Genomic DNA, 27206 nt, shown 5'->3' on the forward strand with positions numbered 1-27206 from the left:
CCTTCCAGTGTTCATAGGGAACTCTTGCTTTCAGAACTACTACTTCTTTTTACAGTCAGGGGTGAAAAGCAGAGGGATAAGAGAAAGGGCAGAAGTGGCAGGAGTGTGAATATGTACAGGAAAAGAGGAACTGCCATGCCTGGATCGAGAAATGCATAAAGAATACAGTCCTTAAGGTCAAGCAAAGAAAAAAAAAAAGGAAGTGTATGGTGACTAAACAGGAAGCTCTTGGGGTGTGAAGTGAAAAATGAGTGTGTGTAGTACAGAAAAATTTAATATCTGAGAGTAGAGTTCCTCAATTTGTTTCTGTAATACATTCATGGAGAAGAACAGACTCAATCTCTGAGATACTTAAGTTCTCAGGAAAACCAAACTTTGTACTTAGGCTAGATAACTTTGATGGTTATGAAATTCAGGGACATCAGTTTGAGGGACTCTGAGGACACTAAAGATTATTACATAAAGAAGGCAAAATCTAGGACCATGGTGGTTTCACGCCTGTAATCCCAGCACTTTGGGAGGCCGAGGCGGGAGACTCACTTGAGGTCAGGAGTTCGAAAGCACTCCACTACAAATACAAAAATTAGCCACTACAAATACAAAAAGATCGCGCCACCGCACTCCAACCTGGGCAACAACAGTGAGACTCTAATGTCAAAAAAAAAAAAAAAAAAAAAAAAAAAAAAAAAAGGAAGGCAAAATCTAGACTTGTGTAATGAGGATAGTTTCTTGTCAAGAGATGACTGTTTAATTCTCCTGTTTTACCTTGGCTAAGCCAGTATCTGTATCGGATCCATATGCATTAAAACAATTATGAACAATTTCAGATATACAAAGAAGTAGAGAACAGGGCAATAAGGACTTAAATGCCAAAACCAAGTCTCAGACATTATTAAAATTTTGTTGCAATTGTTTGGTGTACCCACTTTCCCTTTAGACTTGATATATTAAAAAGTCCAGATATGTCATTTCACTCTTTTGTACTTTAATATCCATCTCAAAATTTGTTCTTCCACCATCACACATAATTATATATTCATGTTTTTTGTAATTTAATCTTATGTTAAAGGCTCAAATTCTACAAATAATAGCCTGTGAGTATACTATTTTGCTTTAGAATAGTTAATACATCCTGGAGAACCGGGCAGGGTAACAGTTGATGATGAGAAGCACTTTACCATTTAATGGCGGGGGTGGGGGTGGTAAGAGGGGGGTGAAAATAAGCCATTCTGTTCACTATAAACTCTCAGAGAAGGGCTTTCTCTAGTTACACAAGGCTGGTTTTTGAGTACTTGCTTTTTAGCATACCACACTTAATACTACATATTGTTAGCTATAAAAGTAATTCTTCAAATAATAAACATTTAAATTACAATTCAGGGGCGTTTAGCTCATGTTTTAAAGGTACTTACTATATATACCACTACATTTGGTTCCTCTAAAATATTAACACATATGGTTCCTAATTATCAAATCTATCTTTTGACAGTAAGCAATAGTACACAACAGAGATATACCTCCAGGTGCTTGGTAAGAAATTAATGTGCTGAGCATCCAACTGCTTCTTTAAAGATAAAAAACAAAGGGTGAACATAATCTAAATAGATAATAAAGTTGTCTTAAACTACTGACTCTTTTTTAGACTTCTGAGGTACCTACATTCACAACGATATACTTTGCTATATCCAACCCCAACTATACTGCTAGTCCTTGAGGACAGGGACAAAATCTTACTTTTTCCCAGTGCTAGGCTCTTGATAAGCCTTTTGTACTTGTAGATTACCTATGAGTTTTTACCTATGTACTGTACTTATGAACAAGACTATTGTTACCTTTTTGCGTGATGTATCAATAGTTGGAATAGGCATAGATTCTCCTCCAATGGCATCCTAAAAACAGAAGAATCAACACAAGTGAAAACTAACTTTCCTATATGCAAACACTTATTTCTAATTAAAATAAAACCTAACTAAAATCTGACAGTAGATCTAATCTGACCTACTTTCTAACATGGCACTTTTTCTTTTTTTTTTTTTTTTTTGGAGACGGAGTCTCGCTCTGTCCCCCAGGCTGGAGTGCAGGGGCCGGATCTCAGCTCACTGCAAGTTCCGCCTCCCGGATTCACGCCATTCTCCTGCCTCAGCCTCCCGAGTAGCTGGGACTACAGGCGCCTGCCACCACGCCCGGCTAATTTTTTGTATTTTTAGTAGAGACGGGGTTTCACCGTGTTAGCCAGGATGGTCTCGATCTCCTGACCTCGTGATCCACCCGCCTTGGCCTCCCAAAGTGCTGGGATTACAGGCTTGAGCCACCGCGCCCGGCGATACATGGCACTTTACAGTAAATATTCTGAAGCACACTATTAATATATTTACCACTGATTTTCTTTTTCTTTCTTCAGCAGCACGGGGGTCCTTAAATGTTGATTCAAGTCGAATAAACTAAAATATAAACATTGAAATAAATTGCTATTATGTACCTACAAAAAACCATACAAATCTATATAAACTGGAAGACTAATTATCAGTTACGCTATTATAAAAATTACTATAAATATGGGTTGGTAAGAGAAGATAATTTAAATTAGATTGAATTCAACTGCCACCGTTAATTTCTACAGTTTGGGTCATCTTTTTGGTTAAATCAATTCAGATTCTAACAAATACAGTTTTACTACCACCTACTGGAAGTAGGGCATATCAACACACAAGAAATGAGATTTTGTTATCAGTAATGACTTCTGTAAGTCAAGGAACTCAGACCAATCATTCAAATTTTCAGACACATTAGTAATTTCAATTTAGGATGAGCAATTAATATTGTTCCTTTAATATTTGGGTAAATATTCTTTTCAGCCAACTCCTAACAGAACACCAACAGCTATGGAAAATTGTTTCTTTAGTATTAACTATAAGAAATATCAACACGAAAGTTGTAACTTTACCTTTTCTATGTCTTTCAACCTCTTAGGAGTTCCATCTATGGATGGGGAATGGGCTCTCTTGGGTGTAACAGTCTTAGTTATATTTGACATTCCATTCAGATGCGGTTGTCCCTGGGCAGGGTTGTGAGGTGTTGTGATTCTAGGAATGACATTTCGTCCTACTACAGTAGGAATGGTACACACAGCGGGGGGTGATACAGCTTTTACTGTAGAGTCAACTTCTGAAAATGAAAAAAAGGATTTTAATAATTAAACATTTATGTAATTTTTTTTTTCTTCTTGAGACAGGATCTCTCATTCCCATCACCCAGGCTGCACTGCAGTGGCTTGATCACGGCTCACTGCAGCCTCGACTTACTAGGCTCAGGTGATCCTCCCACCTTAGCCTCCCAAGTAGCTAGGACTACAGGCGTGTGCCACCATGCCTGGCTAATTTTTTGTATACAGAATTATTAATATATACAAGTTTAGATACCTACTTGCACCAATGACCGGAATGGAAAGTCCTTGGGCTGGTGGTACACTCAGTGGCTTCTCCACAATTACAGCAGCAGGCTCAGCACTATTCCTAATGAAAGTGTTAAATTATCATCAATAAATGATTTAAATATTACTTTTTTTCTCCTTTTTTGAGGAAAGGCCTCACTCTACTGCCCAAGTTGGAGTGCAGTGGCACAATCACAGCTCACTGCAGCCTCAACCTCCTGGACTCAAGTAACTCTGCCACCTCAGCCTCCCAGGTAGCTAGCAATATAGGTGTGTGCCATCATGTCTGGCTAATTTTTTAAATTTTCATTTTTGTGGAGACAGGATCTCACTATGTTGCCCAGGCTGGTCTTGAACTCCTGAGGCTCAAGCAATCCTCCTGCCTCAACCTCCCAAAGTGCTGAAATTATAGATGTGACCCACCATGCCTGGCCCCATTAGTTATTTAAAACACTCTTTTTTGCAACATTTACCACTGCCGTCTTTTTTTTTTTTTAGACATGGTATTGTTCTGTCGCCTAGGCTGGAGTGCAGTGGCATGAACACATGGCTCAATGCAGCCTCAACCTTCCGGGCTCAAGCAATTCTCCCACCTTGGCCTCCCGAGTAGCTGGGACTACAGGTGTGTACTACCACGCCAAGCTAATTGTTTGTTTTTGTTTTGTTTGAGACGGAGTCTCGCTCTTGTTGCCCAGGCTGGAGTGCAATGGCACGATCTCGGCTCACTGCAACATCCACCTCTTGGGCTCAAGCGATTCTCCTGCCTCAGCCTCCCAAGTAGCTGGGATTACAGGCACATGCCACCACACCCTGCTAATTTTTGTATTTTTAGTAGAGATGTGGTTCTGCCATGTTGGCCAGGCTGGTCTCAAACTCCTGACCTTAGGTGATCTGCCCGCCTCAGCCTCCCAAAGTGTTGGGATTACAGGCGTGAGCCACTGTGCCTGGCCAATTAATTTTTGTATTTTTTTGTATAGACAGGGTTTCGCCATGGTGTCCCGGCTGGTCTTGGAACTCCTGGGCTCCAGCAATCCGCCTGCCTTAACCTCTCAAAGTGCTAGGATTACAGGCCTGAGCCAGCATGCCTGATCACAACTGTTGGCTCAGGCCTGTACTTTAACATTTCATTGAAATAAAAGGGGGGAAAAAGGCAGAGGAGCCAGTAAGAAGAAAAAAATTTAAGCAAAAAATGTGTACGTTTCTGTGTAGCTATCTAGTCCCATATGCTCATAAGCCTATACCATCTCCCACAGGATTACCGCGAGTTATTTTTAAACAAGAAATTGACCAGCAGCCTGTAAAATAAAATATTCTAACAATTTAAAAAGGCAGTAGCAGGGGTATAGAAAAGTTCAGATTACCTTCAAATAAACTGAACAGAAAACCAAAAGGACACATTTGAAATAAAGACAGACCTTTCTGTTTCTCCTACAGACGGGCTATCAGACTTGGACGCTGGAGAATTAAAAGGTGTTCCATTATCAGTGTCTCTGGAGCTATCCAGACAACTGCTATCCAGAGATGATCTTTTGGACTGAAGTCCGCTCGAGCTTCGACTGACATCAGAGAGACTTTGCTGAAAGAAGGGAATGATTTTAGGATTTCAAAATGCAAATGAGAATATAAAGACTGGTTTCAATTCTGACGGTCACTTAAGCAAATTATCTCTTGTGATTAATGAAAATGAGATTTTAGTCCTAGATTAAACTGCCTATATCTTCCTTATTTTTCTCAATAGGTTTGGGAGCGGTTAAGAATGCAAATTTGGTCCTAGATCATTTGTCTGAGTAAAGTCATACTAGAGGGTTAAGATTACAAACTCAAACTACTCAAACTCACCTTTTTCTTCTTTTGAAGAATTTCTGCAGGAAGGTAGTGGTGAAGTTGTTTTTTCTTTACATGAGTTGCTTCAATTTTCATTCCCTCCTTTAGCATATTTATATTGTTTGCCTGTCTGTATACTGTAACAATGTTAATATGTTAAATGGGAAACTTCTTTCTGAACCAAGAGTTCTGCCTAATTTTTCTGAAATGCATATACCTTTACCCTGCTATCACCACCAGCCACCCATGCACAACCCTCTCACAAAACAAGTATTTTTAATACATTTCCATCACATCACAATCCTATTCATGAATCCACTAGTTTTTCTTTTTTTGAGATGGAGTTTTGCTCTTGTTGCCTGGGCTGGAGTGCAATGGCGCAATCTCGGCTCACCACAACCTCTGCCTCCTGGGTTCAAGTGATTGTCCTGCCTCAGCCTCCCGAGTAGCTGGGATTACAGGCATACGCCACCACGCCCAGCTAACTTTTTGGATTTTTCATAGAGACAGGGTTTCTCCATGTTGGTCAGGCTGGTCTAGAACTCCCGACTTCAGGTGATCCGCCCACCTCGGCCTCCAAAAGTGCTGGGATTACAGGCGTAAGCCACTGTACCTAGCCGTGAATCCATTAGTTTTTTCATGTCTACCTTCTAAGACTTTCTCATAATCAAACCTTATTAACAGAATAAGTATATTTAAAAAAAGGTATTTTCCAGATTTTATTTTCTGATATTTTCCCAAAAGGCAATCTCTCCTTATAATTACTTGCCCAAGTCTAAGCTAATTCTTTTTTTATTTTTTGACACAGAGTCTCACTCTGTCACCCAGGCTTGAGTGTAGTAGCACAATCTTAACTCACTGCATCCTCTGCCTCCTGGGTTCAAGTTATTCTCCTGCCTCAGCCTCCCCAGTAGCTAGGACTAGAGGTGCATGCCACCACACCCAGCTACTTTTTGGATTTTTTGTAGAGACAGGGTTTCACTATGTTGGCCAGGCTGGTCTCAAACTCCTGACCTCAAGTGATCCACCCGCTTTGGCCTCCCAAAGCGCTGGGATTACAGGTGTGAGCCACCGCACCTGGCCTTCTAAGCTAATTCTTAGGCCAAATATCCAAGATGCAATTCAAGCTGTCCTCCTCCTCCATGAGAATTTACTACTGCAGCTACCACACCAACCACAGAATGACAGACTTCAGGAACCATCTTACAAATACATCCTTATTGTACAGTTGAGAAAAGGAGGCTAAACAGCCCTGAAAGCCTTGCCAGGATCAGAATCCACACAGCCCTAGATTCCCATTCTAGTGCTTTTCACACCTTTTAAGAAAATGGGTTTTATTAACACACAAATTTCTTAAAATGTTTTAATTGTAAATATACCCAAAGGGAAAACAGGTTTTATTAACTACCACACAAATTTCTTAGTATGTTTTAATTGTAAATATACTCAGTGAGACACTGAAGACAGGGATGGGAGGCTTGTTTTACACAGCAAGTACTGTGAGATGTGGTAAATTATTTAATCTCTTGGGGCCTCAAGTTTCTTCATCTGAAAAATAGTATCTTATAAATTTATAATAAACTATGTCCCAATCTTCTTTTTAAAAAATGTAAGCCCAAATTAGAATGGAAAAATTTATGGCGAATGTTTTTATTCCAGATTGCTTATAAAAGAGTTACCAAGAACACTTGTTCAAGTTGTAGATTCTCTGGCTGACCCTCCCCAGAGTATGATTTAGTGGTTCTAAGGTGAAACACAGGAATCTGCATTTTCTTTTTTCTGAGATGGAGTCTCGCTCTTGTTGCCCAGGCTGGAGTGCAATGGTGAGATCTCAGCTGACTGCAACCTCTGCTTCCCAGGTTCAAGTGATTCTTCTGCCTTAGCCTCTGGAATAGCTGGGATTACAGGCGCCCACCACCACACCTGGCTTATTTTTGTATATTTAGTACAGATGGGGTTTCACCATGTTGGCCAGGCTGGTCTCGAACTCCTGACCTCAGGTGATCCGCCTGCCTTGGCCTCCCAAAGTGCTGGGATTACAGGCGTCAGCCCCTGCGCCCAGCCAGGAATCTGCATTTTCATGATAAATATGAGGGCTCTTTCAAAAGAATTCAGAAAACCCAGATGAGCCAAACCAATACTTTTAATTGTATGAATGTATTCCAGATTCTTCAAGATAAATAACCCCAAATTTATAACAGATACATTAAGATATTCCAGAGTTGTGACGAGAGGGCTGGATGTGAAAGACATACTTTTCACTGATCCTGAAATATATTCAGCAATTCTGTACTTACTGATATTTATATCATATCAAAAACATAAAAGTCTGGCCAGGTGCAGTGGCTGACATCTGTAATCCCAGCACTTGAAGAGGCCAAGATGGGCAAATTGCTTGAGCCTAGGAGTTTGAGACCAGCCTGGGCAACATGGCAAAATCCTGCCTCTATTTAAAACAAACAAACAAAAAACCCATAAAAATCAAGTTTTTATTTTTTGAGACAGGGTCTCACTTTGTCACCCAGGCTGGAGAGCAATGGCGCAATCTCAGCTCACTGCAGCCTTGACCTTCTGGGTTCAAGCAATTCTCCCACCTCAGCCTCCCAGATAGCTGGGACCATAGGCACAATACCTGACAAACTTTTTTTTGTATCTTTTGTCGAGATGGGGTTTCACCATGTTGCCCAGATTGGTCTCGAACTCTTGAGTTCAAGAGATTCACCAATCCCAGTCTCCCAAAGTATTAAGATTACAGGCGCTTGTGAGCCACCGCGCCTGGCAAAAATCAAGTCATCTTTATTAAAAATTTATGGCAAATGTTTTTATTCCAGATTGCTTATAAAAGAGTTTATTATTGTGATCACAAACCCTGGTTGTACATACAAAGAGCTTTCCTTTCTTTGTGTTTTAAAACAGATAACATTCAGCCAGGCGAGGTGGCTCACGCCTATAATCCCAGCACTTTTGGGAGGCTGAGGCAGGTGGATCAGTTGAGGTCAGGTGTTCGAGACGAGCCTGGCCAACATGGTGAAACTCTGTCTCTACTAAAAATACAAAATTAGCCAGGCCTAGTAGTACGTACCCGTTAAGTCCAGCTACTCGGGAGGCTGGGGCATGAGAATTACTTGAACCCCAGAGGCGGAGGTTGCAGTGAGCTGAGATCGCACCACTGCAGTCCGGCCTGGGTGACAGAGTGAGACTCTGTCTCAAAAAATAAAGACTTGATTTTTATGGGTTGATTTTTATTTTATTTCATAAATAACATTCACAAGCTACAAAACTCAAAGCGTTGAAGAGTATTCAGTGATGTCTCCTTATCCTGCACCCTGACCTAGAAGCAACCAGTCTTGCCATTTTTTTTAAACTAAGTATCCTTCCAGAGATATTCTATGCATTTGTAAGCAAATGTGTATTTATCTTTTCTTTTTATATAAATAGCACAGTGTACACAGTGTTCTGTAATTTTACCCCCCACTTAATATACCTTGGAAATTGCTTCATAATGCTTTTTTTTTTTTTTTTTTTTTTGAGACAGTCTCACTCTGTGGGCCAGGCTGGAGTGCAGTGGGGAGATCTCAGCTCACTGCAACCTCCTCCTCCCAGGTTCACGCAATTTTCCTGCCTCAGCCTCCCAAGCAGCTGGCATCCACCACCACACCCCACTAACTTTGTATATTTAGTAGAGACAGGGTTTCACCATATTAGCCAGGCTGGTCTCGAACTCCTGACCTCAGGTAATCTGCCCACCTCCGCCTCCCAAAGTGCTGGGATTACAGGCGTGAGCCACTGCACCCGGCTCCTTTCCTGTTTTAACAGCAGTATGGATATGCCATGTTCGCTTAACCAATTGTGGAACTTTAATAAGTACAGCCAGCCAGATCGTAGGCAGATGACACTGAGTAACAGCCAGGTTTGAGAATCACAGCTCTATGATGATGAAGTCTTACCTGTATCAGTAAATGACTGTATATCATATGTCAAGTCTATGTTGACACTTTCTGCATTTTCTACTCTCCGAAAAATTATCCCAAGGAACCACATTGATACGTAATTGTTGCTATAAAGTAAAATTTAAGAATTTCCATTAATTATTATTATTTTACAATTTTACAGATGCTATTTCATAATTAAAACTTGGTCTCTATGTCTCTATCTCACAAATACAGATTTCAGTGGTCTGGCCAGATTCTTAAAAGTGACATCCAGAACTGGTAAGTTATCCCCTGTTGTTCTAAGAAGGATTAAGTGGCTATGAAAATGACTTACTAAATATATTCTTAAAGATGCTCCAAATATTGTGATGGTGTTTTGCTGGGGTTTGTGGGCTACCAAAGTAGTTGCGTACTTATTTTTAATGCCTAGACACTCAAACTCAAATATATAATGTGTCATACTCCCATCAATGCCTGTTAAACAAAAATCTCATAATTACTCTGAAATGATGCATATGCCAAATAACATTATTTAAGAAACATAGTATTAAAAAACAATTAACTTACTCTTTATGATGTTCCTTATTCCCTGGGAATGACTGGGGATTCACATGGGCAAGAGTAATAAATTCATTCCGTTCTAAGTTTCCAACAAGTACACGGATTTTAGATTCTACTAATCCAACCCTAAAATAAACAACACAATTTATCTTACATCCACTTTAAATTTGAAAGTTACACTCAAGTAAACCAAACAGTATATTAACTATGAAGCTTTACATGTTCATTAAAAAATTCCAGGCTGGGTGCTGTGGCTCACATCTGTAATCCCAGCACTTTGGGAGGCAAGAGCGGGCAGATAGCCTGAGGTCAGGAGTTTAAAACCAGTTTTGGCCAACATGGCAAAAACCCATCTCCACTAAAAATACAAAAAAATTAGCTGGGCCGTGGTGGTGGGTGCCTGTAATCCCAGCCACTTGGGAGGCTGAGGCAGGAGAATCACTTGAACCTGGGAGGTGGAGGCTGCAGTGAGCTGAGATCACGCCATTGCACTCCAGCTGGGGCAACAGAGCAAGACTCCATTTCAAAAAAAAAAAAATCAGGCCAGGTGCAGTGGCTCATGCTTGTAATCCCAGCACTTTGGAAGGCTGAGGTAGGTGGATCACCTGAGGTCAGGAGTTCGAGACCAGCCTGGCCAACATGGTAAAACCTTGTTTTACTAAAAATACAAAAAAAAAAAAAAAATTAGCTGAGTATGGTGGCGCACACCTACATTCCCAGCTACTCCGGAGGCTGAGGCAGGAGAACTGCTTGAAGCTGGGAGGTGGAGGTTGCAGTGAGCTAAGATCACCCCACTGCACTCCAGCCTGGGTGACAGAGTGAGGTTCCATCTCTAAATAAATAAATAAATAAATAAATAAATTAAATAAAAATTTCAGCTCAATATATTAGGAACCCCATTTTAAATGCCATTGTAAACACTATGTCAACTTTAAATATGAAAGCTATACTCAAGTAAACCAAACAGCATATTAGCTATGAATCTTTACAAGTTCATTTAAAAATTTCAGCCTAATATATCAGGAACCCCATTTAAAATGCCATTGTAGTAAATGACAAGTTAGTAGATTTCTGTGTGTTCTTTTTTTTAATAGAAGAACTAATCTATTTAATGCATTACTGAATCTAAAATACCTTGCTTTAGTTAAGACTATAAAACAGTCATGGCTTAGGGCATGAACAAAAACTACTGGTTAATCTAGTCCTGAATCTTTTTCTACCTTCAAATCTTATGTCTCAAACCTAAGGCTAGGCTAGGCCCATGCTTGTTAATCCCAGCACTTTGGGAAGCTGAGGCAGGAGGATCACATGAAGCTAGGAGTTCGAGATCACCTGGGGCAACAAAGTGAGACTCCATCCATATAAGATTAAAAAAAAAAAAAAAATCAGCCAGGCATGGTGGCATGGGCCTGCAGGCCCCAGCTACTTGGGGAGCTGAGGCAGGAGGCATTGCTTGAACCCAGGAGTTTGAGGCTGCAGTATGATCACACCACTATACTCCAGACTAGGTGACACTGAGACTCATCTCTAAAAAAAAAATAAATAAATCCTCAGACTAAGATAAGTTTAAACAATGAAACTAATATTGTCACATAATATGTGAAACAATCAGCTAGACTTTGCATTTAAAACAGAATTCACGGGCTGGGTGCGGTGGCCAACGCCTGTAATCCCAGCACTTTGGGAGGCCGAGGCGGGTGGATCACGAGGTCAGGAGATCGAGACCATCCTGGCTAACACGGTGAAACCCCGTCTCTACCAGAAATACAAAAAATTAGCCGGGCAAGGTGGCGGGCACCTGTAGTCTCAGCTACTCAGGAGGCTGAGGCAGGAGAATAGCATGAACCCGGGAGGCGGAGCTTGCAGCGAGCTGAGATCGCGCCACTGCACTCCAGTCTGGGCGACAGAGCAAGACTCCATCTCAAAGAAAAAAAAAAAAAAAGAATTCACTAAATTTGTATCAGATACTATCAAAATACAGTAAGTTACATCAGATTTCTGCAATTGCATTTCTATCTCACTTAAGAAATGTGACCAATGGCAGCTTACTTATTAATGACTTATGAATTAGAATAATTACAAGAACATTTTAAGTTTTTTAAAAACATCAGCAAAAGCTTATACATTATAATTGTGTGTGTTTTAACAGTGAATCTACAAAAATCTGTGTTATTCCAGTGTCATCTAAACGACAGGTTGGCAAACTTTTTCTGTAAAGGAGTAAATAGTAAATTTTAGGGTTTCTGGGCCATACAGTCTTTGTTACACCTATTCAACTTTGCTGTCAAGCACAGAAGCAACCATAGGTAATACGTAAATGAAGAAACATGGCTGTGTTCCAATAAAACTTTATAAACATAGGTGGCAGACTGAATTTGGCCTAGACCCTATTTTCTGACTCCTGATCTATACAAACAAAATACTGTTTCAGTGTCAGGACTATTTTCAGAGTCCCTTTAATTATCAATGAAATAAGGATTAAACTCTTGAAGCAAAAATAAAACAGTATTGCTGTTTTGCTTTTCCAGAAGTCAGACCCAAGGAAAGTACAACCATCTCTGGTGGTCTAATAGCTTCCGTCTGATAGAGCCAAGGATGTGAATATACGGGAGGCAGAAGGGATAAATTTAGATGCACTAGAAAGAACACACTACTTCTTGGCCACAAACATCTCCTACCTATTGACAGAAGCTTAATCTGAACGATTTAAGCCATTATCTCCTAAATTAAAAGGATATACAAAATGTCTTTTCTATTGAGTTTTGTTGGAGGTAAACATGATGGCAAAAATGAAAAACTTAGGCCAGGTGTGGTAGCTCACGCCTGTAATCTCAGCACTTTAAGAGGCTGAGGTGGGTGGATCATGAGGTCAGGAGTTCAAGAACAGCCTGGCCAAGATGGTGAAACCCCATCTCTACTAAAAATAGCCGGGTGTGGTGGTGGGTGCTTGTAATCCCAGCTACTCTGGAGGCTGAGGCAGAGAATTGCTTGAACCCAGGAGGTAGAGGCTGCAGTAAGCCAAGATCGCGCCACTGCATTCCAGCTTGAGTGACACAGCGAGACTCTGTCTCAAAAAAAAAAAAAAAAAGAAAAGAAAGAGAAAAGAAAAACTTAGACGGTGCTATCAGAATCATCCAAACTAGCTCAAAATTTTGCTTAAATCTGACTCCGAGAAGCAACAAGAAGCAAAATCTATACATGTATCTTTCGCTCATGTCCCTCCTGATTCTGAAACATTAATTTGATGGCATATTTTAAACACTGAAGCTCCACGGTTATGCACAACAATCACCAGTAAGATATAATAATTTTACAGATCACTTGAGGTCAGGAGTTCGAGACCAGCCTGGCCAACACGGTGAAACCCCGTCTCTACTAAAAATACAAAATTAGGCACAGGGCATGGTAGTGCGCACCTGCAGTCCCAGCTACTCAGGAGGCTAAGGCAGGAGAATCACTTGAACCCAGGAGGCGGACGTTGCAGTGAGCCGAGATTATGCCACTACACTCCAGTCTGGGTGACAGAGGGAGACTCCTTCTCAAAAAAAAAAAAAAAAGAAAAAAAGAAAAAAAAAGGCCCGGAGAGGTGGCTAAGGCCTATAATCCCAGCACTTTGGGAGGCTGAGGTGGGCAGATCACCTGAGGTCAGGAGCTCGAGACCAGCCTGACTAACATGGCAAAACTGAGATCGCGACACTGCACTCCAGCCTGGACAACCGAGACTCTGTCTCAGAAAAAAAAAAGATATAATAATTTTGAAAATCAAGCAAGTAAGTACTTTATAAATGGTAAAGCACCATATAAATAAGTTACTATCACCACACAGTAGGTAGAAAACTTGAAATAGAAGTCTTACCACTCTAGATGGTTTTCTTCTGTTGATGCGCTGGCAGTCAATACTATATAATGTCTGAAGAATTTTCAGCAACAATCAGAAAAAAAAGCCAGAAAAATTGTTACGGCCTGCTTTTTAATCATCCCCTTTTCTCCCTCCCTCTCATTGAACAAATGAGCTAATAAAGGCACACAGTTTATGAAAATTAAATGTGCTCTGATTTTCACAAAATTAATTCTAGGTCCCACAAGTAAAAAACAATTCACTTTAAAAAGTCACTAATACTGGATTAGATACTACTAGAATAAAGAAACACTCTTATCTCTTAGGATTTTTGTTCATCTATTCTGTCTTGCTTAAGAAATAAAAGAGCTGTCACCTACCATATATTAACTATGTTTAACATTCTTCTTAAAAAAAAAAAAAATCACATACACACAAAATACAAAATTTCACATACCTATACTTTTGAAAGAAATTTGGTGGCTCAAGTAGTTTGGACCAATCTGATTTGCCTTGGAGAATTTCATCTGTGACTGCAAGACCTAAATTAAAAAAAAAAAAAAAAAAAGAAGGATTTTGAAAAGGGACCAGCTCTTAAATCACCCTACTACTGCAAAATCTCAAACTCCACCACACCAAATTATTATTATTTTTTTTCTTTTTTTGAGACAGAGTCTCACTCTGTCACCCAGGCTAGAGTGTGGTGGCTCTATCTTGGCTCACTGCAACCTCTACCTCCCAGGTTCAAGCGATTCTCCTGCCTCAGCCTCCTGAGTAGCTGGAATTACAGGTGCCCACCACCATGTCGGCTAATTTTCGTATTTTTAGTAGAGACAGGGTTTCACCATGTTGGCCAGGCTGGTCTTAAACTCCTGACCTTGGGTGATCTGCTCTCCTCAGCCTCCCAAAGTGCTGGGATTATAGGCGTGAGCCACCACGCCCGGCCCACCCAATTCTTAACAAAATATAAACATATATTATGTTGTTTCTTAGAACACAAAAAATTAGGTTCAACCAGATTGGGCTGGCTCCATTTTTGGCCTTAATATTATCATATACTTTTGAAAACTCATTACTAAAACACAAAATAACCATACTTGAAAGAGTTTCTAATTTAGAAAGAATAGGTACAACTCTAACTGTCAATCCATAGCTGCAACAGAGAATAAAAACTGTCAACCTAAAACTTGTGGGAATATGTAAAGGGCAACAGGGCCACATGTTTACCTTGTTTAAATTCTTCTACCATTACTGTTCGAGTTGATGTGGACACATTATACGTAGAATTCTGTTGTGGGTAGGCAGGGGTGATTATGGGCATGAGATGATACCTATCTGATGGATTTACCTGTGAAATTAGAAGCAGAATAACTGATCTATTCTCCTATTTCAGTTGTCCTCACTTCATTTCCCCAAAAGTCTGAAGAATATGAAATATAAATTTAATACTACATTTCCTCAAGTTTAAGAAGTACATTTTCCCTCCCCAACTACATTTATTTTTGAAGTTGGATATGTCTGATAGTCAAAGTCAAAGGAAATACTGCAGAAGTGTATTTTTCCTCAGAAAAGCTGTTAAATTGATGTGCATCTTATAAACAATGATCTCTTATAATCAAGGAAGTACAGTATTATAACTACAAAAGCATTATCTGGTTTCATGGTTCTCAATCCTTTTTCACCACCCACTCAATGGATGACTTCCCCTTGGTTACCTAGAGGAATGAGCACTCACTCTAAAAGCAAATTAAAATGCAAGATATGTGAGAATTATGCTATCTTGGAACAATGAATCTGCTTTAAATTGTATCTCAAAGTAAATCTTTTATTATACTTTAGTACTTTATTATTAGTAACCAATTACTTTTTTTTCTGAGACGAAGTCTTAACTCACCCAGGCTGGAGTGCAGTGGCACAATCTTGGCTCACTGCAACCTCTGCCTCTGGGGTTCAGGCGATTCTCGTGCCTCAGCCTCCAGAGTAGCTGGGACTACAGGTGTGCACCACCATGCCCGGCTAATATTTTGTATTTTCAGTAGAGAGGGGGTTTCACCACGTTGGCCAGGTTGGTCTCGAACTCCTGATCTCAGGTGACCCACCCACCTGGGCCTCCCAAAATGCTGGGATTACAGGCGTGAACCATTGCGCCCAGCCAAGTAACCAATTATTTTTGAGACAGTTTTTCCACAATGGATTATGACACTGCCCTTGAGACACCCACTCATCTTACATGGGCGATTTTTAATGACATAACATTTGGATCAGCATCAGTGATCCAAATCATCTGCACAAAAAACAAAAAACAAAACAAAACAAAAACCACAGCAGAAGGAGCAAGAGGACAATAGTCATACAGAAGATAAGAACAGAGACAAGAGGAACTATCTTTAACTAGACTGTAATTTAGAGAAATGTCCTTTTCCTTAAAAGGTTTACAGAAACTCCATAATAAATCACATACCCGAGGATCCCAGACAGGCAAATTCAAATTGCTTTCTTCTGGTTGCTTCAGCAGCACAGGATTTGGCCATTCCCTGACATGAATAAGGCAAATTAACTTACACATGATCTCACTTCAGGTACCACATGAAACCTCATAATTATTAGATTGTTCTAACCTTCTAGAGCGAATGTTCTGGGTATTTGGTATTAAGGGGGAAAAAAAGGCCGAGCGTGGTGGCTCACACCTGTAATCCCAGCACTGTGGGAAGCTGAGGTGGGCAGATCACTTGAGCTCAGGAGTTTGAGACCACCCTGGGCATCATGGAGAAACCCTGTCTCTACTAAAAATCCAAAAATTAGCCATGCCTACCGGCGCATGCTTATAGTCCCAGCTTCTCACGAGGCTGAGGTGGGAGGATCACTTGAGCCCAGGAGGCAGAGGCTGCAGTGAGCTGAGATGCATGCACTCTAGCCTGGGCAACAGAGTGAGACCCTGTCTCAATTAAAAAAAAAAAAAAAGAAGAAGAAATGGGCTAAGGAAGAAGGTAAGAAGGTATACAAAGGAAAGGCTGCTCATTTTAATGCAGTGTTCTCTGAAAGGGTAAACATTACTTTTCATTAACTGTAACTAATTTGCACCTGAATCTTTCACTTCCTTCTCATTTGCTTTCATGGATTTAATTCTGATAATTCAGTAACAGCAACGGCTAACATTTACTGAAAATACTAATAAATCAATGTGATTATCATCTCTGTTTTACAAATGAGGAAAGCTTAAACAACTTCTACATAACTAGTAATCTGCAAAGCCAAACTTATTTTAACTGCTCTCCCTAGTTAAGGGCCCACATTTACAAATCCCTGAAGAAGGTGACAACTGGATGTCCCATCATTGCCTCAAATTTGATGTTTTATATTTTTGCCTTTACAAAGGAATGTAAAACAACAGAAAAGGTCTATGTATAGTTCTTATATGTCCAAACAAACTTACATATAGGTAGAGGTTAGTAAACAGTCAAAGAACACATATAAATACTTACCACTTGGAAAAAACTAAAAAGAACTTATGAACTAAAGTAGATGCTGCTGCATTTGGATACAATTGGCAAGTTCTTGCAACTAGCATTGCCCAGGAGACACCACCAAGGAATCCTAGCATGTTGGAATAAATACCACGTCCTAGAAAATCAACATATTTGCTAATTACTATTAGGACCTACTATCTGTGACATTCTTTTTATTTTTTCTGCTCTTTACAAGGTGAATGAATATCCGTGACATTCAACAAGGTAACTGTATTCATAAGACGGTTGGTTGGAAATTTTCCCCTATAAACAAAACATTAAAACTGATAAGCAGACCTTCACATAAGGCCTATAGTCTAATTAGTAAACCGTAAGTTGCTAATCTTACCCTCCTTACTTTCCCTTCTAATATAGACACCTCCGTTCTTTGCCTCAGTTCCAACTGCTCAACTGGGCTCCACTGGTATTACATTGAAATTCCCCATTTTTCAGTATTTATGATTGAGAGAAAAATGAAAGGAAGGAGACATGTGAAGAGACAATGGGGAAGAATGACTATTTAATTAATAATCACATTCATGGGTATTTTAAAATCAAGTGTAAAGCTGAAGACTTCAGTATTTCACAGAATTTGGATACCTCTCCATAAAGTAGAATACACCACTGATATTACTCATTTCTATGATTTTTTTTTCTTAAGAGATGGCCTCTCACTCTGTCACCCAGACTGAACTGGCACAATCATAACTCACTGTAGCCTCAAACTCCCGGGCTCAACTGATCCTCCACCTCAGCCTCTCGAGCAGCTATAACTACAGGGGTGCACCACCATGGCTGTCATGACCGATTCTCATATAGCTATCTGTATTACGTCCCGCCAAGCGAGCAAAAGAAGAACACCTACAAAATACCAATTTCAGACATGGTAAACATGAAAAATATGCATCTAATGGACAAAACATGGCATTTAATCTTTAAGGAAGGGCAAATTGTTCATGTTATCCCATCAGTGCAAATTTTAACTATACAAGACACTTGAGCCCAAGGACAAATTCTACTTGCTTAATATCTTGTTAGACCTGCACTGTCCAATATGGTAGCCACAAGCCATGTGTTGCTATTTTTTAACTTGTAACAGCTTTATTGAGATGTAATTCACATAACATAAGATTCGTCCATTTAAAGTACACAATTCAATGGTTTTTAGTATAGAGTTGTGCAATCATCAACATGATCAATTCTAGAATGTCTTCAGCACCCCAAAAAGAAACTTTTAACTGTCATACTCAGCCAGGCACTGTGGCTCACACCTGTAATCCCATTACTTTGGGAGGCCAAGGCAGGACTGGTTGAGCTCAGGAGCTTGAGACTAGCCTAGGTAACATAGCAACACCTCGTCTCTGCTTAAAAAAAAAAAAAAATTAGCCAGGCGTGGTAGCTCACGCCTGTAATCCCAGCACTTCGGGAGGCCAAGGTGGGCGGATCACGAGGTCAGGAGATTGAGACCATCCTGGCTAACACAGTGAAACCCGTCTCTACTAAAAATACAAAAAATTAGCCGGGCATGGTGGCGGGCGCCTGTAGTCCTAGCTACTCGGGAGGCTGAGGCAGGAGAATGGCGTGAACCCGGGAGGTGGAGCTTGCAGTGAGCCAAGATCGTGCCACTGCACTCCAGCCTGGGCAACAGAGCAGGACTCTGTCTCAAAAAAAAAAAACAAAAACAAAAATAAAAGCAAACAAACAAAAAAATTCGCCGGGCATGGTGGCATATGCCTGTAGTCCCAGCTACTCAGGAGGCTACAGTGGAAGTATTGCTTGGGCCCAGCAGGTCGAGGCTGTGGTAAGCTATGATTACACCACTGCATTCTGGCCTATGAGACAGAGCAAGTCCCTGTCTAAAAAAATAAAATGAAATAAAACAAATATAAAGGCATACCTCGTTTTATTGTGTTTTGCTTTATTACACTTCACAGATACTGAGTTTTTTACAAATTGAAGGGTTGCGGCAACCCTGAGTTGAGCAAATCTGTAAGCAACATTTTTCTAACAGCATAAGCTCTCACTTCATGTCTCTGTGTCACATTTTAGTAATTCTCACAATATTTCAAACTTTTTCATTATTATTATATCTGTTATGGTGACTTGTGAGCAGTGATCGTTGATGTTACTATTGTAATTGTTTTGGGGCACCACAGACTGAGCCCATATAAGACGGTGAACTTAGTTGGTTAATGTGTATGTTCTGAATGCTCCACCAACTGGTCATTACCCATCTCTCTCCCTCTCCTCAGGTCTCCCTATTCCTTGAGACACAATACTTAAATTAGGCCAATTAAGAACCCTTAACGGCCTCTAAGTGTTCAAGGAAGAGTCACATGTCTCTCACTTTAAATCAAAAGCTAGAAAAGATTAAGCTCAATGAAAAACACATTTTGAAAGCTATGATAGTCTGAAAGTTATGCTCCTTGTGCCAATCAGTTAACCAAGTTGTGAATGCCAAGGAAAAGTTACTGACAGAAATTACAAGTGCTACTCTCCAGTGAATACAGGAACGACAAAAAAGTAAAACTGCCTTATTGCTGATAGAAAAAATTTTTTTGTTGTTGAGACGGAGTCTTGCTGTCGCCCAGGCTGGAGTGCAGTGGTGCGATCTCAGCTCACCACAACCTCCACCTCCCAGGTTCAAGTGATTCTCCTGCCTCAGCTTCCTGAGTAGCTGGGATTACAGGCGCACGCCACCACGCCCAGCTAAATTTTGTATTTTTAGTAGAGATGGGGTTTCACTATGTTGGTCAGGCTGATCTCGAACTCCTGACCTCATGATCCGCTTGCTCTGGCCTCCCAAAGTGCTGGGATTACAGGTGTGAGCCACTCCACCCGGCTGCTAATAGAAAATTTTAATAGTCTGGATGAAAGATAAACAAGACACAAAGTTTCCTTACGCCAAAGTCTAATCCAGAGCAAAGTCCTAACCTCTCTTCAATTGTATGAAGGCTGAGAGAGGTGAGGAAGGTGCACAAGAAAAGTCTGAAGCTAGTAAAGATTGGTTCATAAGGTTTAAGGAAAGAAGCCATCTCCACAACATAAAAGTGCAACAAGTGCTGAGGCAGAAGCTGCGGGAAGTTATTCAGAAGATCTAGCTAAAATCATTGATGAAGGTGGCTACACTAAACAACAAATTATCAATGTAGATGAAACAGCCTTATACTGGAAGAAGATGCAATCTAGGACTTTCACAGCTAGAGAGGAGAAGCTTGGTTTCAAAGCTTCAAAGGGTAGGTGATTCTCTTGTTAGATGACAGCACAGCTGTTTACATCATGGTTTAATGAGTATTTTAAAGCCCATTGGTGAGATCTACTGCTCAGAAAAAAAAAAGATTCCTTTCTAAGTAAGACTGCTCTTTGACAATGCACCTAGTCACGCAAGAGCTCTAGTGGACATATACTAGGAGATTAAAGTTATTTTCATATCTGCTAATACAGCATCTATTCTGTAGCCCATGGATCAAGGAGTTATCTTCTTGTTTTACCATTTAAGAAACACATTTTGGAGCCGGGCTTGATGGCTCACGCCTGTAATCCCAGCACTTTGGGAGGCCGAGGCCAGCGGATCACAAGGTCAGGAGTTCCAGCCCAGCCTGACAAACATGGTGACATCCCACCTCTACTAAAAATACAAAAAATTACCGAGGTATGGTGGTGCGTGCCTGTAGTCCCAGCTACTTGGGAGGCTGAGGCAGAAGAATCACTTGAACCCAGGAGGTGGAGGTTGCTGTGAGCTGAGATTGCACCACTGCACTTCAGCCTGGGCGACAGAGCGAGACTCTGTCTCAAAAAAAAAAAAAAAAAAGACTACAGTATAATGTAAATGTAACTTTTATATGCACTGGGAAACAAAACAAAAAAATTGTAATTTGCTTTACTGCAGTTGTCTGGAACCAAACCTACAATATCTCAGAGGTGTGCTTAAATAATAATACAGAATGTGCTATGCTAGCTCAGTGGTAAGCAAAGGGATTTTTATGAACCTAAATATATGAACTATATATATACACACACATATATAAAAACTAGTAACAGTTCCAGGCTTTATTAGAAAAGTGTTATAAGGTAAAAACAAGTGAAAGTTATCACTGTGGGCTCTTCACTTAATGAACACCTACTACAGTGAAAACCAGACTCTGCGGGTGGGAATACAAAGATATATAAGGTGGTGCTACCCACAGGGAGGGTGTCAGTCTTCAACTTCTGAATTATTCTGACTGCCTGACTGAACTAAGACGAAAAATCAGGGGCTTTTAGTTTTTACCCAAGTTAGGAAGAGGTACACTACTTTTCAAAACACCATAACCATTGTACCCGAAAAACAAATAGCTACTCCAGAGTTTATTGGCCCTCAACCTCCAACAATATCATTAGATTCAAAGTTTCTATATGTGCTTCTATCACTGGCAAGAGAAAATTAGAATTTTATAATGCAAACATAGAAGACTAGGGATACTTACGTTTTGCCCATAATTTGACAGCTCTTAGGGTGAGTCTAAAAGTTTCTTTATTTGGCACTAAATGCAAAATTTCATCAGTAACTCTACATCCTGAAAAAGACAAAGCATTCATTTTCAATATGCAGCAAATAGTTAATTCAAATGCCCTCCTAACTTCCAGACTCTCGAATACTAAAAATATGAAAGATAATAAAACATCAGGGTTTATTTTATGTATATGAAATTTAGCACTTAGGAGAAATCAGTTTGTTTTAGAATAATTAAAAAATACATGGGTAATGCAATCCAAAATGTGATGTGTCTGAGTATTTTTTAGTTTTCTTCCATATTTGACTGTTAATCAAATACCTCCCAATTACAACACTGTAATTACTTCAATGTAAACCTTTTCCACAAATACTGTAATTTACTGTTACAATCTGGAAATACACCAAAGTCCAATAGTGATTTGGTTAAACAAAAGACACTATAAAACAGTGGTTCTCAATCCCAGCCCTTTGGGAGGCCGAGGTGGGTGGATCACCTGAGGTCAGGAGCTCGACACCAGTCTGGCCAAAATGGTGAAACCCTGTATGTTTCACCAAAATGGTGAAACATACAAAAATTAGCTGGGTGTGGTGGTGGGCATCTATAATCCCAGCTACTCAAAGGGCTGAGGCAGGAGAATCGCTTAGAACCCAGGAGGCGGTGGTTGTAGTGAGCCGAGATTGCGCCACTGCACTCCAGCCTTGGCAACAGAGTGAGACTCCGTCTCAAAAAAAAAAAACAAAAAAAACCGAAAAACAATGGTTCTCAAAGTATGGTCTGGGTACCCCTGGGAATCTGTGAGGTCAAACTTTTTTTATAATAATACTAAGGCTTTCTTTGCTTTTTTCACCGTGTTAACATTTGCACTGATGGTGCAAAAGAAACGGTGGATAAAACTGCAGGTACCTTTGCAGTCAATCAAGATGGGGCAACAAACTGTACTAGCAGAAAAAAATATCTTCACTACCAAACATTTGCAGTTAAAAATAAAGGTGGGGAAAGAACACGTGAGACTGTGTGAGTTGTAAGCTGAACCACCTGCTTTTTTCAAGGAACACCAGTTTTACCTGAAAAAGTAACTGGCAGATGAACTATAGTTATTCAGTGAGGTATTTCTTTTAAAATGAACAAAAGGAACCCCTCCATTCAAGTAAAATGACAAAATTTGTTGCCAACAATAAAATTTAACCTTTCAAGTCAAACATGAATTTTAGACAACTTTTATCTGTTACTATGAACTTGACACCTTTCCATACTTTTCTGTTGAGACTGGTGGTGATATTAATGAATGCTAGTTTTTTTTTTTCACATTTTATAGTGAAATGTGTATTAACATTTGGAAGATCCAAGTAACTTTGTGACCCAATATTTTCCAAATGACCAAGGCATGATAGTACAGAATCATGCATGAATAAAGGGACCACTCAAAGAACAAGACAGATCAGTGGATTGTTATGTAACAGAATACAAAAAGTCTGATATGATGTTAGACTCCATACTCTAACCTTTAAGAAACTATCATTTTTATTCAGCAACAAAACAGAATATGGATGAACCTCACAAACATGCCAAATGAAAGAACCCTTATGCAAAAGACCACATAGGATTCTTTTTATATGAAATGTCTTTAAGAGGCAAATCTACAAAGAAAGCAAGCACATTAGTGGTTGCCTGGGACTGGGGACTGGAAGGGGAAATGACTGCAAATGTGTACAAAGCATCTTTCGAGAGTGATAAAATATTCTAACATTGGATTGTAGTGTACTAAAGACCAGTGAAGGCCAGGTGAGGTGGTTCACATCTGTAATCCCAGCACTTTGGGAGGCCAAGGTGGGCGGATCACCTGATATCAAGAGTCGGAGGCCAGTGTGACCTACATGGAGAAACCCTGTCTCTAATAAAAATACAAAAAAATCAGCCGGGCGTGGTGGCACATGGCTGTAATCTCAGCTACTCAGGAGGCTGAGGCAGGAGAGTCGCTTGAACCCAGGAGGCGGAGGTTGCAGTGAGCTGAGATCGCGCCATCGCACTTCAGCCTGGGCAACAGTGTGAGACTCCGTCTCCAAAAAAAAAAACGAAAGAAAAGAAAAAGACCAGTGAGGTGCACACCTGAAAAGGATAAATTTAACGGTATGTAATTATACCTCAATAAAACTGTTAAAAAGAAAAAAAAGTCACTGGTCAAGAAGAACATCTATAATTATCTGAAAAGGCTATGAAAACACTCCTCCCTTTTCCAATTAATTTTTTTTTTTTTTGAGGTGGAGTCTTCACTCTGTCGCCCAGGCTGGAGTGCAGTGGCACGATCTCGGCTCACTGCAAGCTCCGCCTCCCGGGTCCGCGCCATTCTCCTGCCTCAGCCTCCCAAGTAGCTGGGACTACAGGCGCCCGCCACCACGCCCGGCTAATTTTTTGTATTTTAGTAGAGACGGGGTTTCACCGTGTTAGCCAGGATGGTCTCGATCTCCTGACCTCGTGATCCACCCGCCTCGACCTCCCAAAGTGCAGGGATTACAGGCGTGAGCCACCGCGCCCGGCCCCTTTTCCAATTAAGAGGACAGATTTTTTTTCTTTCTTTTTTGAGATGGAGACTCGCTCTGTCACCCTGGCTGGAGTGTGGTGGCATGATCTTAGCTCACTGTAACCTCTGCCTTCTGGGTTCAAGCGATATTCCTGCCTCTGTCTCCCGAGTAGCTGGGATTGCAGGCAAGCACCACCTCGCTTGGCTAATTTTTTATTTTTAATAGAAACGGGGTTTGCCATGTTGTACAGGCTGGTCTCAAACTCCTGACCTCAGGTGATCCACCTGCCTCGGCCTCCCAAAGTGCTGGCATTAGACGCATAAGCCACCGCACCCGGCCTCTTTTTTTTTTTTTTTTCTAGACAGGGTCTCGCTCTGTCACCTAGGCTAGAGTGCAGTGGTGCAATCACGGCTCACTGCAGCCTCCACCTCCTGAGCTCAGGTGATCCTCCCACCTCAGCCTCCTGAGTAGCTGGAACTACAGGCGAGTGCCACTACATCCAACTAAATTTTTTGTATTTTTTATAGGGATGGGGTTTCAACATGTTATCCCAGCTGGTCTGGAACTCCCAGGCTCAAGTAATCCATTCACCTTGGCCTCCCAAAGTGCTGGTATTATAGGCGTGAGCCACCACGCCCAGCCAGATTTTCTTCTTATATGTTAACCAAAACAAAATATTACAATTGACTGTAGACACAAATAAGAATCTAGCTGTCTTCTATCAGGTCAAATATTAAAGAGATTTGCAAAATGCAAAAAAAAAAAAAAAAAAGTCATTCTTCACACACAAGTTTATATTAATTTAAAATGGGTTTATTATTTATAAATGACTAAGTATTTTTTTAATTTCTCAGTTTTTATTTCTAACATGGTAAATATTGAAAGATATAACCCACATAAACAAAAGCTTTTTGGGGTCCTCCATAAATCTTAAGAGTGTAAAGAAGTCTTGAGACCAGTAAGTTTGAGAACCACTACTATATATATACACAGTCTTTCAAATAAATTCGTGGTTTTTAGGATTCTTAAATGTGGTCACATTATCTGTATAAACAAAATTACATTTTAAACTGAGTCCAATCTCCAAAATTGAATTATTAGTCAATTCTGCCAAAATGTATCTAATTGTTTTGAAGCAGGTATCTGAGATTTCTTTTTAGAAGCTTACCATTTAAGCTGCGAATACACCTTATATCAAGGCTTCTCAGGCGAGAGTCGTCTCTTAGATCTAAATTATCTGATATGGTTTGTATTGCCAGTCTTGCAAAGACTAGATCAATCTTTGGAAAGATGCGAAAAAAGAGAAAAAAATTACATTTTCTCCTTTCAATCCATCCTCTCCCATCCCACCATAAAAATGTGAAAACCTCTGATTATTAGTTTGGGAAGTTCTACCAAAGCTTCAATAGGCCTATATAGGCAATCTCACATGGGAAAATAACTGTAAAGTTTTGTTAAGGTAATTAAACTTTCGAATTAATGAAAGCATTTAAATTTTAGCATATATGCCAAGCATAAAAAAAAAAAAAAAAAAATCAAAGCCTTATGAGCAAATTTCTAGATAAAGATAGAAGATCCAACACACATTTACATTCGCTCCCTCTTGAAACCTCACTAAAATACCAGGAAAATTTAATTTAGTTTTTTTGTTTAGTATTATTTTTATTTTAAATGCAAAATTCACTAGGACAAAGAACAGAAAGTGACAACAGCAAAAGCTATGAAAGCTGGAAAGCAGATGGACAAGTGGTAACAGACCCAGTAGACCTAAGAAAGCAGGTAAAAATGTTGTATCTAGGAAATAAGGTCAGGAGGCTGTAAATAAATACAGACATAAATAAAAAGGCACATTTAAAGAATAAAATAGTATTCTTAGAAATTAAAAATATGGGCTGGGCGCAGTGGCTCACACCTGTAATCCCACCATTTTGGGAGGCTGAGGTGGGTGGATCACGAGGTCAGGAGATCCTGGCTAACATGGTGAAACCCCATTTCTACTAAAAATACAAAAAATTAAGCCAGGTGTGGTGGTGTGTGCCTGGAATCCCAGCCACTCAGGAGGCTGAGGTGGAAGGATCACTTGAACTCAGGTGCTCAAAGGTGCAGTGAGTTATGATTGTGTCACTATACTCCAGCCTGGGCCACAGAGTTAGACCCCATCTCTTTATATAAAAAAAAAAAAAAAAAAAGAGATCTGATTTTTTAAAATATGCACTTATGTTAAGCCTGTTTTCAGAAAACAAACTTATGAGTTAAACAGTTCAATTGTAAAGTCACAAAAATATTAAACACTTACTTCAATACCATCAAATTCAAATTTTATAACAGGTACAAAGGCATCTTCTACAGCCTACAAAAAAGGAAAACAATTTTAACATATAGGTGTAATCCCTTCTTTATCCTTCCTAATATCTCCAATAATGTGAATATCTTTGCTCCCAATTTGTATTTTAACTCAACAGACAAAGTGAAAATGCTTTTGGTCTTACATTCCAGGTATTTCTACTTTGTGACCTGTATTATGTAAGAAACACAAGATGCTTATAATGGTATCTAATTTATTATCCCTCTAAAAATATTCCTCAGAACTGGAAAGCAAAACTGCTATCGTCTGCAGCCATAAAAAAGAATGAGTTCATGTCCTTTGTAGGGACATGGATGAAACTGGAAGCCATCATTCTCAGCAAACATAGGAACAGAAAACCAAACACTGCATGTTCTCACTTATAAGTGAGAGTTGAACAATGAGAACACATGGACATAGGGAGAGGAACGTCACACATTGGGGCCTGTCTGGGGGTGGGGAACAAGGGGAGGGAGAACATTAGGACAAATACCTAATGCATGCAGGGCTTAAAATCTAGATGACAGGTTGATGGGTACAGCAAACCACCGTGGCACAAGTATACCTATGTAACAAACCTGCACCTTCTGCACATGTATCTTAGAACTTAAAGTAAAATTAAAAAACAAACAAACAAACAAAAAAACAAAAAGCTGCTATTATCTGGGTACTTATAATTTCTTGAGTCTAAACTGAAAACTGATTATTTAGAAAGGCTACTAGGGTTAGAAATTTTAAAATAATGAGAGCTCATGA

General features: G+C 39.9%; 1 protein-coding gene across 2 annotated transcripts in view; it reads right to left on the minus strand.

Annotated features, from left to right (window-relative positions):
- The window catches only part of PAPOLG (poly(A) polymerase gamma), a 42697-nt gene that overhangs the window by 1550 nt on the left and 13941 nt on the right, over nt 1–27206 (minus strand). For both annotated transcript variants that reach the window (XM_001115228.5, XM_077959534.1), the window contains 16 exons: nt 26403–26456; nt 25275–25386; nt 21558–21647; nt 17068–17206; nt 16047–16119; nt 14813–14933; nt 14043–14127; nt 13604–13657; nt 9754–9873; nt 9202–9311; nt 5270–5391; nt 4846–5006; nt 3424–3512; nt 2945–3165; nt 2376–2441; nt 1833–1889 (listed from right to left, as the gene is read on the minus strand). In XM_001115228.5, coding sequence (XP_001115228.2) covers nt 1833–1889; nt 2376–2441; nt 2945–3165; nt 3424–3512; nt 4846–5006; nt 5270–5391; nt 9202–9311; nt 9754–9873; nt 13604–13657; nt 14043–14127; nt 14813–14933; nt 16047–16119; nt 17068–17206; nt 21558–21647; nt 25275–25386; nt 26403–26456 — 1674 coding nt within the window. The remainder of the gene's footprint in view (nt 1–1832; nt 1890–2375; nt 2442–2944; nt 3166–3423; nt 3513–4845; nt 5007–5269; nt 5392–9201; nt 9312–9753; nt 9874–13603; nt 13658–14042; nt 14128–14812; nt 14934–16046; nt 16120–17067; nt 17207–21557; nt 21648–25274; nt 25387–26402; nt 26457–27206) is intronic.

The sequence above is a fragment of the Macaca mulatta genome, chromosome 13 (genome assembly GCF_049350105.2).
Source record: "Macaca mulatta isolate MMU2019108-1 chromosome 13, T2T-MMU8v2.0, whole genome shotgun sequence".
Taxonomy (NCBI): domain Eukaryota; kingdom Metazoa; phylum Chordata; class Mammalia; order Primates; family Cercopithecidae; genus Macaca; species Macaca mulatta.